This window comes from Octopus sinensis, linkage group LG16, assembly GCF_006345805.1.
Source record: "Octopus sinensis linkage group LG16, ASM634580v1, whole genome shotgun sequence".
NCBI lineage: Eukaryota > Metazoa > Mollusca > Cephalopoda > Octopoda > Octopodidae > Octopus > Octopus sinensis.
This window is the reverse complement of record NC_043012.1, coordinates 36953097-36968096: the sequence shown is the minus strand read 5'-3', so window position 1 is coordinate 36968096 and position 15000 is coordinate 36953097. Positions and strand designations below refer to the sequence as shown.

The 15000-nt window shown below is 37.3% G+C and overlaps 1 protein-coding gene across 1 annotated transcript in view; it reads left to right on the top strand.

Moving 5' to 3' along the window:
* LOC115220530 (START domain-containing protein 10) overlaps window positions 1–1654 on the top strand; it is a 15557-nt gene extending 13903 nt beyond the window's left edge. The window contains exons 4-5 of the mRNA XM_029790673.2: window positions 390–442; window positions 1212–1654. Coding sequence (XP_029646533.2) covers window positions 390–442; window positions 1212–1421 — 263 coding nt within the window. The 3' untranslated portion in view covers window positions 1422–1654. The remainder of the gene's footprint in view (window positions 1–389; window positions 443–1211) is intronic.
* The last annotated feature ends 13346 nt before the right edge of the window (window positions 1655–15000 follow it).

The window sequence follows — 15000 nt, the reverse complement described above, 5'->3', positions numbered from 1 at the left end:
AAGGATGTTTTTTTTTTCACCTGATCAGGCTTTGTGGTATCTTTGTTGTAAGATTTTTCTCAAACTGGGTATTTAAGCATTATTTTATCAACAAATAGTTGTACAGATCAGGATCTTGAATTCTCTTGCAAGTACTGCCATCACCTCTTCTTAATATCAGTGGTTGCCATTATTGGTAGAATGTTTTTTAAAAGAAAAATCAAGAATTAAATTCAAAATTGTCAGACTTATGAAACCATATTTAACCTTCAATTCCATTGTTAATTATTATTTCTTCAAAATAAATTTACTAATTACAACATATTGCACAGTTAATCAATTTGTATCATTAAATATCTGAACATATTTTGGAGGAATAACTGCAAAAAGATTTTGTTCTTCTTCTGTAGGTCGTCTGCCAAGTTGGGTGGTTAATAAAGCAACACAGATCTTGGCACCAAAAGTAAGGAACTTTTTTTCATTATTTCTTCTCAATAACTTAACTCACAGTTAATTAATAATCTATCTTCTAATGAAGGTCTCCAGTTTAATAACCTCACTAGACTCTTGGGTACCACTTGTAGCAGACCATTCCTTTTCAAACATTTTTGGCCAAATATGAAAATAACTTCCTTCCTGCCACAAGTCCCTGAATCCTGAAAATGGCCATGTGTATATGTAATGTGGCTTGCATTGACTGAAGCGCTTGTCTGTACAATATAAACACTTTGAAAGTACAGACTTTGATTTTGAAATGGTTAAGGAATTAAAGAACATTTTATGTTGATTAACAGCGCCGCCCCGACTGGCCTGTGCCGGTGGCATGTAAAAGCACATCCGTTCGTGTCCGTTGCCAGCCTCGCCTGGCCCCCGTGCGGTGGCACATAAAAGCACCATCTGTTCATGGCGTTGCCAGCTCTGTCTGGCACCTGTGCAGGTGGCACGTAAAAAGCACCCACTACACTCACGGAGTGGTTGGCGTTAGGAAGGGCATCCAGCCGTAGAAACACTGCCAGATTGACTGGGCCTGATGAGCCTTCTGGCTTCACAGACCCAGTTGAACCGTCCAACCCATGCTAGCATGGAAGACGGACGCTAAACGATGATGATGATGATGATGATGATGTTTCTTTAATTCCTTAACCATTTCTTTAGTTCCATAAAGTTCAAAAGACACCAAGATTGAAATATTGAAATTGCATTGGATTGATCTCTTTCTCGTCTTTTTCCAGGTGGTCAGTAGAATGAAACAAGCTTGTAAAAACTACGTGGCATGGAAAGAACAGAACCAGCCATTATATCGACCTTGGATCTATCCGGAACAGTGTACCTTAACGCGATTAAATCTTCTCCATATTAAAAGTTTACAAATGAAAGATTCACAAGAAGTTCTCGATGAAAGCAATTTATCAGAGGTCGACTTCCTTGATGATGATCTTTGAAAGATTTCCTTTTTAAGTTCCATTAAGTCTTGAAGAGTATGACTGGTCAGTCCCTTTGACTTCTCTTCCACCTGCTTCAATGAAATCACTCAAAACTCCCTCTTATGTTTAGCTAGCTCAGTCTTTCTTGACCTTTATTCTCTATGTCTCTTCTTTAACATTTCACCATTTTTAATTCTCTCACCACATGTGATAAAAAAAACTGTTTTATATGCAACACAGTATATTTTTAATGCTAACAGCCTTATATTAAAATTAATCAACACTATTATATAACGTTAAGAGACTTATATTAAAATACTTTTATACACAGCACTATTACCTAACATTAACAGCTTTCTATTAAAGTAGTCTTGTATATAACACAATTAGATAAAATTAACAGAATTATTTTAGAGTATTCTAAACAACACGATTTATTTTTAATGTTAAAAGCCTTATATTAAAGTAGCCTTGTACACATAAAGTTACATAACATTAACAGCCTTATATTAGCCTTACGTACAACACTATTACATCACATTAATAGCTTTATATTAAAGTAGTTTTCTATATAACACTCTTATATACCATTAACAATTTTATATTAATCTAGTATCAATTAACATCTTAGATCAACATTTAGGAAAATAAATCTAATTAAAATAGTGTCAATAATGATAAAGGAATTTTGAACTTAAAAATTAAATTTTCCCCTCAAATGTATCTTGAAATTTCACCCATCCTACTCCACCCCATCCCTCACCAATTAGAAATTCTCCTCCAGGTTAAGAACCCTGGACTAGACTGACTGTCCAATGATGTGTATCTGACCATTGTGTGAAACTTCTGACTAGACTGTTCAATAATGTAACTGACCATTCCTCCTTTACTTCCAACTGGATTGTCCAACAGCATGACTGACCATTCCTTCTTTATTTCCGACTGGACTGTCCAACAGCATGACTGACCATTCTCTCATTATTTCTGACTTGACCGCCCAATCATGTGACTGACCAATCATTTATTACTCCAGACCAGACTATCAAATGGAATAATAACATAAAAACTCTAAAAATGTCCATTGGAATTAATCTTGCAGACAAGCTGCTGGTCACTTGGTAACTGCTGATCTAATTAATTAAGATGACCCAACAGAATTAACAAACTTTTATTTATTCTTCTTCTTCAATTTCTTTTTTCTCTACCAGTTTTACCAATTCCTTCAGAGCTGGAACTTTTCTTCTTTTCTTCTCCAAGAAGATATTTTAAGATATTCCTTTACAAATATTACAATCAATTCAAATAAAAACAAAAAAGAATCCTTTATTCCTTTTCTTTTTCTGAAGTTAAGAGAAATTTGAAAATATATTTAGTAAATTAATTAATTAAAACACAAATTTAAATTAACCAATTAGCATTCAGATTACCATGTCTACAGTGATGCTTAATTATTCACGTTGTTTTGAATTAATCATGCATTATTTTTAGGATGACATTGTAGGGTAAGTGTGAGAGGCAAAATCTGGCCTGCTTGAGCATAAAGCAGAAAGAATATTTCGGCCAGACATGACTGGTTTAACCCTTTAGCATTCAAATTGTTCTGTCGAATGTAATTCTTATTCATTCACCTTTTTTTAAAATTAATCATGTATTATCTCATAGTGTCAAGATTTTGATGATGTAATTGGTTATTTTTAAAATGACAGTGTAGGGTAGGTGAGAAAGGCCAGATCAGGCCATTTCAAACATAAAACAGAATATTTGGGCCTGGTTTGGCTGATTTAAATGATAAAGGGGTTAAACACAAGTTCAACATCTTTAAAATATTTAAGGATCTTTTTCAACGAGTTCTATTTTCTTTTTGGGGTCCTTATATAAAATTCACTTTTACTCAAGTGAAACATTTTGTTTTTCTTCTTTATAATCCTCACTCGTTCTTCTTTTTCCTCAGGGTTCCTCCTTCTTCTCTCACTAAAACCACTCAAAGACTCACAGAATATTTTTCATTTAAATATATTCTTCAAGGTTATTTAAAACTTTCTCATACCATGTCTAAGAATATTTTTTCTACTCTCTTGTACCAGAACCTTATCTTTTCGACTCGTTATATTGAATTCTAGTTTTAATTATTCTAAATTTAATTGTAAACGGATTTTTTCTACACCCTCAACTTAAAGCATGTTTTTTTTTTTTTCCTGAATAAAACCAGTTTTGTTAATATTGTGCTTACGTTTCATTTCTTGTGACTTCCTCTCCTCCATAGCAACAACACCCACACACACCCAGCTTATTGTTCTTTTGTATTTTAGGAATCATGACACGATTAAATGGAGAGATTGCTCTTCTTCTTTTAGGGTGGTACACTTTGTTTCTGACCTGATTTAACAACACCACCTGGTCATTGGGTACTGTCAAGGTAGACCTAATCCATCACCAAGTTTGGGGTTAATGGTCGTGACCCCTGCTTCTAAGTCCCTAAGCTATTGGAAGTTAAATTTAACATTTTTTTTCAATATGGCATGGGTTGGAGAAGTTTTCAGAAAAACAGGGTTTCTTTTTAAAAACCACTGGATGCCCTTTCTAATGCCACCTCTCTTACTCACCAGTTATAACATGCAGGGTGCAAGTGGACAAGGGGACAGTGTTTCTAAAACTGGGAAACACACAGTTATTATTGTTCAGAGGGCTTTGTTGAATTAAGCCCATACTAAACACACCACCACATACATGTATGTATATATATATATCTATATCAATATCTGCTGTATCTATCTATATATATATATATATGTGTGTGTGTGGGGGGGGGGCACGTAGCTTAGTGGTTAGGGTGTCAGCATCATGATCGTAAGATTGTGGTTTCGATTCCTGGACTGGGCAACGCGTTGTATTCTTGAGCAAAACACTTCATTTCACGTTGCTCCAGTCCACCCAGCTGGCAAAAATGAGTAACACTGTGATAGACTGGCGTCCCGTCCAGCTTGGGAACACATATGCCATAGAAACTGGGAAACCGGGCCCATGAGCCTGGCTAGGCTTTAAAAGGGCACATTTATTTTTTTATATATATATATATACATAATATATATATATAAAAAATGGAGATATAAAATTGTCAATTCAAAAATTAAAATTTATTAACGTAATACTATACTACATTATATTCTTATAATAAAATAATATCTATATCTATAAAAGAGAGTTTGTGTGTGTGTGCATATGTTCCTTATGCATTCCAAAACCAAGTTGCTGATTTTGACGTATGAGGTATCAAAAGATTCAGTAAGCTTTTGGCTACCAACTAAACTATATTTTCATTCACATATTTGCATTACAAAAACTTGACATTATCATTTTTCTTTTCGTCACCTATCGTAAACGACATTTTACCACCACCATAACAACAATGACATTTTACCACCACCATAACAACAATGACATCACATTTCCTATATACTCTCTCTCTCTCTTTTACTTGTTTCAGTCATTTGACTGCGGCCACGCTGGAGCACCGCCTTTAATCGAGCAACTCAACCCCGGGACTTATTCTTTGTAAGCCCAGTACTTATTCTATTGGTCTCTTTTGCCGAACCGCTAAGTAACGGGGACGTAAACACACCAGCATCGGTTGTCAAGCAATGTTAGGGGACAAACACAGACACACAAACACACACACGCATATATATATATATATATATACGACAGGCTTCTTTCAGTTTCCGTCTACCAAATCCACTCACAAGGCTTTGGTCGGCCCGAGGCTATAGTAGAAGACACTTGCCCAAGGTGCCACGCAGTGGGACTGAACCCGGAACAATGTGGTTGGTAAACAAGCTACTTACCACACAGCCACTCCTGCGCCTATGAGTGTATTCGTTATGTACATTAGGTCGATGACTGACATGTGTATGTGTGTGACGGTGTATGTGTGCGTCGGTATACATACATTTTTGTGACAACTGACACACACACACACATCTAAAGATAGACAGACAGACACAGGGACACATTGCTAGTAATATAATAAATATTAAATACAAATTACATACAATTGTTTCGATTCTTACCCATAATAAAATTATAAAACCTATTGTTTGTGTATAAGAGTCTTTTCAATGTAATTTTTGGTATATGATGATTCGCATAAATATTTAAAAAAATATTATTCCTGGTATTTAAAAAAAAAAACTAATGGCCCTTAGATCTATTTAGATTAAATACTTAATAGTATACAAATATATTTTATGACTTTTATATTAGTTTTTTAAAAATTTTTATTCTTGTTTTTGTTTTTAGTTATTGACGCTCACTCTTGAAAGCATAAATATTTTAAAATTCAGTCTTTTCTTGGATCTGTGAATCCTCGTTTACCAAAAATTATACAGAAGAGATTCTTATACACAAACAATGGATTTTAATGATTTTATTATGGGCAAGAACCGGAACAATTGTATGGAATTTGTATTTAATGTTTATTATTTATCTTATTATATTACTATAAGAATATGATATAAAATATAGTATTATGTTAATAATTTTTTATTTTTGAATTGACAGTTATATATGCCTATTTTCTATTCATTTTTATAAATTTAATATATACCCATGTGATTTGTAAGGGGTTTTTTTCTACAAAATTGGGTATTAAACAGTGGAGCCAGTGAAAGATTGGATGTTTTCATCCCTATATTCCTGGCATTGGATTTAATTAAAAATATTATTTATATATGTATGTATGTAATTATAAATAATTATATATATATATATTTATGTGTGTGTGTGTCTGTGTTTGTCCCCCCCCCCCATCACCACTTGACAACCAGTGTTGGTGTGTTTATGTCCCCGTATCTTAGCGGTTTGACAGAATAAGTACCAGGCTTCAAAAGGATAAGTTCTGGATTTGATTTCTTCGACTAAAACCCTTTAAGGCGGTGCTCCAGTATGGCCAAGATCAAATGCCTGAAACAAGTAAAAGCATAGAAGAAATATGTGTACACACACTTGTCTTAAGAACTAATGCCATTCTGCCGAGGTTGACTTTACCTTTCATCCTTTGAGGGTCGATAAATTAAGTACCAGTTGCGTACTGAGGTCGATCTAATCGACTGGCCACCCGTTCTCCCCAAAATTTCGGGCCTTGTGCCTCAAGTAGAAAAAAAAATGGAGTTAATCCGATCCCAGTTAACTAAGGGGAGCTTACTCCGTTATTAACATCGTTCAGCTGACATTTTCCTTTGTTGTGTATTTCTGTTTAAAATCATTTTTTTTTCTACGTCAGAGATTGGTGAGTTTTGAGATAATCCCATTTGTTGGTTAATCTATCAATTGCTGAAATTCAGTCACAGATTTGCGAATATATCTTTATTCAAAATACTATAGTAAATCCTCGTTATATTAACAATATCACAAGGAACCGTCTTCAGTTTGACTTTTGTGCATGCATGGACAACCTTTATCGAGAAGCGGGCCGCATGAGACATGGCTTATCATCAGGTGGGCCGCACTACTAAAAAAAGATTCAAGGAAAATTTTCGCTGAATTCAGTTGGCTTGTAACTGCAGTGGCAGAAACTGCTGGAAACAACAGCCAAATCTCTATCAAATCTCAACACACTGTGGGTTTTTTTGTGTTTTTTTTGAGATAACGAAAAGTAAAGTCTCTATCGGCTGGTTTTGACCATTTGCATGTAAGTTCAGTTCTGAGCAAAATTGATTGTATGAAGAATGGCAGTTAGCCATGTATGCGAGCCTCTTCTACTCATACCAACGATGTTTATTCAAGAGAAATGCTGCCAATTTAGCTGGATACGACTTGACACTCGTGACCTCATCTCCTTTGGTACTCTGTCACTTTCAAAGACGAGTGTTCTAGTTGATTTGATCAATGGAACAGTCTGTTCGTGTAATTAACGTGCAAGTGGCTGAGCACTCCACAGACACACGTACCTTTAACGTATTTCTCAGGGGAGATTGAGTGTGACACAGAATGTGGCAAGGTTGGTCCTTTGAATTTTTATCAGCCGAGTAGACTGGGACAACGCGAAATAAAGTATCTTGCTCAAGGATACAACGCGTTGCCAAGAATTGAACCCACGACCTTAAGATCGTGAACCGAATTCTCCAACCAACTGTAAACGTAAAGAGCGGAAATAAATATCGCTAAATATTTTTCGTTTTGGGATTTGGTTAAATATTTCGTCCGATATTCCAATGATTCTACCAATCTTACAATCAAACCAACAACAACAACAATAATGATGATGACTTGTTTTATTTGTTCCAGAGGCATAAAGGGGGATATCATAAGGACAGTTTACCATTTGTGTCGGGGTGAGCATAAAGGATGAGGAGGGAGAATGGGAAAAAGATGGTGAAGTGAGATAAAAGTAGCCGTAGTTTACAAAATATGTGATGATATGAATGACGTAGTTCTCTTGATGTAGGAGTAACTCCGACGGGGGCCAATCAAGGAACCCCACAGATCCAGGATTACCCTGACCACTAAAGGCACGAACCCTCACCCAAGTGTTATTCTCCGATCTACAGGCGCATGCTTACAGTAGGGCCATTCCCCTTAACCATTTCTGTCACTAACAGCGATTTTGTTTTTTGAAAAATTCACTGAAAGAGAAAATCTCTCTCCGTTTTCATTTTCCATTTCAAGTGAAACTTTAAAAAAGTCGATGTTGTTTTGACCGCAGAGGAAAGTGTCTTTCTTCAAGTCGTTCAACCTCGTCCACCACACGTCTTTCACCGTCACCACAAGACAGAGGAACACCCCCTGTCCTCCCTTGTTAAATATGGGTGGACTCGGCCGGTAGATAGATTCGCCCTACCCGTGTCAGCAGTTGTTCAGCATAACTTCACAGGTCAGCAATACAGCAATGTTGCATCGCCCTGTCCGCATCTCAAGCAACCCCCAACTGGCGGCATTTCTGTGCCTATGAAGTTTATCAAGAACCTTCTTGTGCCCTCCAATAACACTGCCAGGCTAGGGATTGTCAAGGTTATCCATAGTAGTTCCCGGTCGAGATATCCTCCAAAGCAGACCATCCACTTCATCGCCCTGACCTGCCAGTAGATAGTCCTTTCCACGACAGTCACAAGGCCTGAAGTTTTGGGGGAAATTGCCTGACGGTTACATCGACCCTACTGCTTGACCGGCACTTATTTTATCATTCCCGAACTGATGAAAAGAAACGTCAATTTGGGCGGCATTTGAACTCAAAATGTAACGAATCAGAAGAAATACCGCCAAGCATTTTATCCGATGAAATATCAATTCCGTCGGCTGACCACATTATCGTTTCAAATATAATACAAGGCCAGCAAATTTTGTGGAGTGATGTTACATCGACACACGGCATAAGACTTGTACTCTCGTCTATCGAACCCCAGGTCTTAAATGGTTGTAACTGAATCTGCAAAGTACGTTGTCCGACGTCCCAACGTTTGCCTAAGCACCGCGCTTTGACTTTCAAATGGTGAAAACAGCTGAAGATTTGTAGTTCTAAACTAGATTGCCTCCCTTGGAAACACATCACTAATTATCTCCCTTAAAAATTAAAGCTTTCACTTAAGAATTGTCTTTATTTCATGAAAATGAATGGGAAATAGAAAGTGGATTCCTTGTTTTATGTGATCCACCCGAAGAACCTTTCCTTAAAGATATAGAGAGACTTTACTAGCTCATGGCTAAAAAGTTCATATATACATACATACATACACACACACACACATATATATATATATATAATATATATATATATATATATATATATAATATATATATATATATGTATATATATATATCTATATATATATGTGTGGTGTGTGTGTGTGTGTGTGTGTGTGTGTGCGTGTGTATATATATAGGCACAGGAGTGGCTGTGTGGTAAGTAGCTTGCTTACCAACCACATGGTTCTGGGTTCATTCCCACTGCATGGCACCTTGGGCAAGTGTCTTCTACTATAGCCTTGGGCTGACCAAAGCCTTGTGAGTGGATTTGGTAGACAGAAACTGAAAGAAGTCCGTCGTAAATATTTATATATATGTGTGTTTGTCCCCTCCACCCAACATCGCTTGACAACCGATGCTGGTGTGTTTACGTCCCCGTAACCTAGCGGTTCGGCAGAAGAGACCGATAGAATAAGTACTAGGTTTACAAAGAATAAGTCCTGGGGTAGATTTACTCGACTAAAGGCGGTGCTCCAGCATGGCCGCAGTCAAATGACTGAAACATGTACAAGAATATATATATATTTAATGATTTCAAATTTTGGCAAAAGGCCTGTAATTTTGAGGGGACAAGTCGGCCGCATCGATCCTAGTACTCAACAGGTACTTAATTTATCGACCCTGAAAGGCAAAGTTGACCTCGGCGGAATTTGACCTCAGAATGTAAAAACGGACGAAATGCCGTTGGACATTTTACCCGGCGCGCTAACGATTCTGCCAGCTCACCGCCTTAGAAATCATATATCATCTATATTACAAGTGATGCGTTGTTGTTTGTACTATAAGCTATGCCAACCATGACAATCCTGTCTTTTGTTCCAACACAGTGTAGCGTGAACTACACTATCCGATGTATCATTCTTTTTGAAGAAAGTTGAGTATGATTTGAGCGAGATTTAGCTGTTATTTCTAAAAGGACCAGCAACCTTGTAGAGACCTTCCTCGGCGAATCTCTCGATCGAAATCTGTATTTTAAGCTTTTTGAAAATTTGTATTAGCTGCCAACACTAACCACTTCTTGGAATCTTTTGTTACACTGTGTGTGTGTGTGTGATAAAAGGTTTACTTCATAATCACATTACACCACGGGCCGATTAAAGTTGGGGCGATTTGTGTGCTCCTACAGCGGATTTCCGCTCGAACAGCAAATTACTCGTACAACGGGACACTCGTACTGCGAGGTTCTTCTGTACTTACCTTTATACATCCGTTTCAAATTTTGACACACGGCCAGCAATTTCGAGGAAGGAGGCTCTCGATTATATCGACCCCAGTTCATGACTGGTACTTATTTCATCGACCCCGAAAGGATAAAATGCAAAGTCGACCGCGGCGGAATTGGACTCAGAACGGGAAAACGGACGAAATATTAATTATGAAATAATTCATAATTAGTATGTTGGAGAAATAATTTGTATGTAGGAGTAAATTTAGAAGAAACAAGGATTGACACAAGTTTATATTAAAATCTCACATAAGAACTATAATTTAATCGAGTGATTATCGAAGTTAATCAAATATACAATTAATAAAACCAGTTTACATATTTCTTTGACATTCTCTTTTTTTTTTTTTATAATTGTCATTTTACTTGTAACTGCACCTTTTCTGTTTTAAAACCCATAAAAAATTGTTTTTGGGTGGTTTTGGTGTGTTGGAACGGATTAATTATATTTTAGTTAATTTCACTGGGGGAAATTCATTTGTAAAATGAGCAAATCGTAAGACGAGCTCAGTCATGGAACGAAATAAACTCGTACAGCGAGGTATCACTGTACACAGTTTGTGTGTGTGTGTGTGTGTGTATGTATGTGTGTGTATGTGTGTGTGTGGTGTCTGTGTGTGTCTGTGTGTGTGTCTGTGTGTGCATGTGTGTATGTGTATGTCTGTGTGTGTATATGTGTGTGTGTGTCTGGTGTGTGTGTGTGTGTGTGTGTCTGTGTGTATGTGTGTGTCTGTGTGTGTCTGTGTGTGTGTCTGTGTGTGTCTGTGTGTGTGTGTGTCTGTGTATGTGTGTGTCTGTGTGTGTGTGTGTGTGTGTGTGTCTGTGTGTGTGTGTGTGTGTGTCTGTGTGTGTGTGTTTAGGGGAGGTCTGTAGTCCTGACTTTTTCTTGTCAGAGTTATCTACCTTGTTTGCGAGGCCGGAAGTTATGAAGGCGAACGCAAAGAAATTTGCATTTTAGTATAAACAGTTTTTTTTTTATACGAATGGTAAGGATCCTCAAAATAAGCAAGGGAGAGCATTCATATGAAGCTTATCGATTAGAAATTGTACGAAGATATATACATATGGATGGGGAGAGAGGAAATGAGAGAATATGAGCCTTGGTTGTTATGGTAACAGCAGTGGACACGTTTCAGCTTTATTAGCCTCCTCAGCAAAACAAACACAGTTCTTTTATACAGTTATCAGAACGACTAATTGATGATAGCATTTTATGTGTAAATAATTCCCTAATTAAGGCAAATTAAAAAGAATTACATTGGCCATTTCCCCCAAGACTTTCACACCCCTCCCCACTCCTCATAATTCCATTTAATTTTCGTTAATTGAAATTTCATTACTTTCCCCGTTTGTTGTCTTTGATATTAATAATCTTTAACGTTATTGACTTTCTTTCGCAATTGATTTATAATTATTCCAGATTCACCACATTAAGTTTGGTAACCTGTGCTTAACTATAGTGTCTTCATGCAGAAGGCGACCATGGGAAATTTTCCACTGGCGTCTGATATTGTAAGTTTTAGCTCTGATTTATCAGAAAAATAAATCGAACGGTGAGCTGCGAGTGAACAACATCGATATCATCTCATCTCATCTGTCTGTCTGTCTGTCTGTCTGTCTGTCTGTCTGTCTGTCTGTATGTCTGTCTGTTTGTCTGTCTGTCTGTCTGTCTGTCTGCCTCTCTCTCTCTCTCTCTCTCGATCTGTCTATCTATCTATCTATCTATCTATCTATCTATCTATCTATCTATCTATCTATCTATCTATCTTTCTGTCTGTCTGTCTGTCTGTCTGTCTGTCTATCTGTCTGTCTGCCCCTCTCTCTCTCTCTCTCTCTCTCTCTCTATCTATCGATCTGTCTATCTATCTATCTATCTATCTATCTATCTATCTATCTATCTATCTATCTATCTTTCTGTCTGTCTGTCTGTCTATCTGTCTGTCTGTCTATCTGTCTGTCTGCCTCTCTCTCTCTCCTCTCTCTCTATCTATCTATCTATCTATCTATCTATCTATCGATCGATCTGTCTATCTATCTATAGATCGATCCATCTGTTTACACACACATATATGCACACACTCATATATTTGTGTAAATTGTTGCCAACACGTCCGAGTGTATTTGGACGTGTGAAGAGCTTCCGCTGCGGACATAGTTCTCGAAGAAATTCTCCACTTTGACTCGTGTGGTCAGCCACATTGTTGGGCAGTCTAATTAGAATGGTGGGGTGGTTGCGGTGGACATTGTGGTAATGTTGATGACGACGACAAAGGCGATGGCTAAAACTTACATTATCAGACGCCAGGAGAAAATTTCTGCATGAAGACACTATAGTTAAGTACAGGTTACCAAACTTAATGTGGTGAATCTGGACGAAGGCGATGGCAACGATGAGAAGAACGATGATGATGATGATAGTGATGGCTATGATGACGTCGATGATGATGACAACGATGACGAGGATTGGCGATGACGACGACGACGACGACGATGATGATGATGATGATGATGACGATGACGACAATAATGATAATAATAAGATAACGATGACAATAGCAATGATGATGACGACGATGACGGCGATCATGATGACGATGACAACCACGATAGAAAGAGCGATGAAGATGAGGATGGCGTCGACGACAACGATGATGTAGACTTCATTAACATAGCTGAATGCAGCTTCGTGGTTCTTAGAAATGATAGAATTTTGGGAATGGTAATTCCACCACCACCACCACCACCACCGCCTCTCCATCCTCAGCCACCGCTTCTTCGTCCTCAGCCACCCTATAACTACAAGAGTTAATTAATATCGTAAATCTGTTTATTGGAGAAAAGTTAACCAGATTTATTATTAAATAGAAATTCCAAGGTCCCTTAATTACGTTTTATGAACTGGAATGCGAAATACTTCATAACTATCAGAATTGTTGTTGCTGTTGTTGTTGTTGTTGTGTTTGTTGTTAATGATGTTGTTAATGCTAATTGTGGTTCTGCACACACACACACACACACACATACATACATACATACATACATACATATACATACATACATACATATATACATACATGCATACATACATACATACATACATACATATATGCATACATACATACATACATACATATATGCATACATACATACATACATACATACATACATACATACATACATACATACATACATGCATACATACATACATACATACATATATGCATACATACATACATACATACATACATACATACATACATACATACATACATATACATACATACATAGATACATACATACATACATACATACATACATGCATGCATACACACATACATACATACATACATTATCAGCATCATCATCATCATGATTATTATTATTATTATTATTATTATTATTATTATTATTATTATTATTATTATTATTATTGCCAAAGGCACGGCCCTCCGGGTGGTTTTTCTGCTGGTCGCTAAATAATACTTAATCCCCAATTTGTCTAATCTTTCCGATCTGTAACTTCTAATTTTCTTTTGTATTCTTTATTCGTCAAATACTAACAACTCATTCAGGCAGTTTTTCTTCATTTTTTTTAATAATCTTAATCGCTTTTCACCCTTAAGCAAACCCAGAACTACTCCACCCGCTTATAAAGTCATTCAATATGCTAGAAATAACAGAGAACATGTAGATTCAACAGAATGTTCGGACTGAATTTGGCGATTTTCTTGTGTTTCCTGTCTTCAGGAGCAGTTTGATGTATTGGTGAAGAGCCTAAGGCGTTGGAGAGCATAAAGTTTAAAGATATAGATGCGAGGAAGCTGACATGGAGGACTGGAAGACATCCGAATATTAGCAAAGGGTTACCTGTGTCATTGTGGTTCGCGTAGGGTGTGAATATGTCGACATCGTGACTGTTGTTCAATGCTCTGTGAACACTGTAAAGACATGGCATGGACAGCTGCAAGGGAGACTAGGAAGTTGCCCGTGTCCACCAGGGAGGGACACAGCAGGCGTTATGACGATACAAACCCCAACATATTTGAACGAGGCCTTAGGCTTAATTCAGAGGGTGCTGGAAGCTGTGGTCAAACCCTGGCTGGAGATGGTTGTTGCTGGAAGGCCTTATGTTTGTCAGCAGGATTCTGGCTCGTTGCCATGCCTCTGGAAAGAGTCAAAAGTGGTTGTTGGAGAATTTCTACGATGTCTTCAGCCCTAATTTCGGACGTCCTGATACTCCTAATTGTAATCCATGAATTCCTATGTGTGGGGCACGGTTGGGAAATATACGAAATGCTCTGCCCGCAACACGAAGGCCGAGCTGGTGTCCAAGACCAAGGTGTTCGAAGATCTATCGATGGATACAGAGAAGAGTGCATGCAGCAGGTTCTGGGGCCACCTTGAGACTGTGGTGGAAGCTGAGGCTGGCGACTCTAAGCAAATTGTTACCTCCCAGCCATATTCTTGTTGATAACTTATGATTTTTTAAAAATATTTTTATTCTTGAATAGGATATTGTTTTCTTTCTCATTTATGCAAACTGTTAAATTTAGTCGGAACAGCCTGTATCTCTAGGCCTACAGCATACGAAACAGCCGTAGCAACAAATTCACTTCTGATATTTTTGTATTTCAA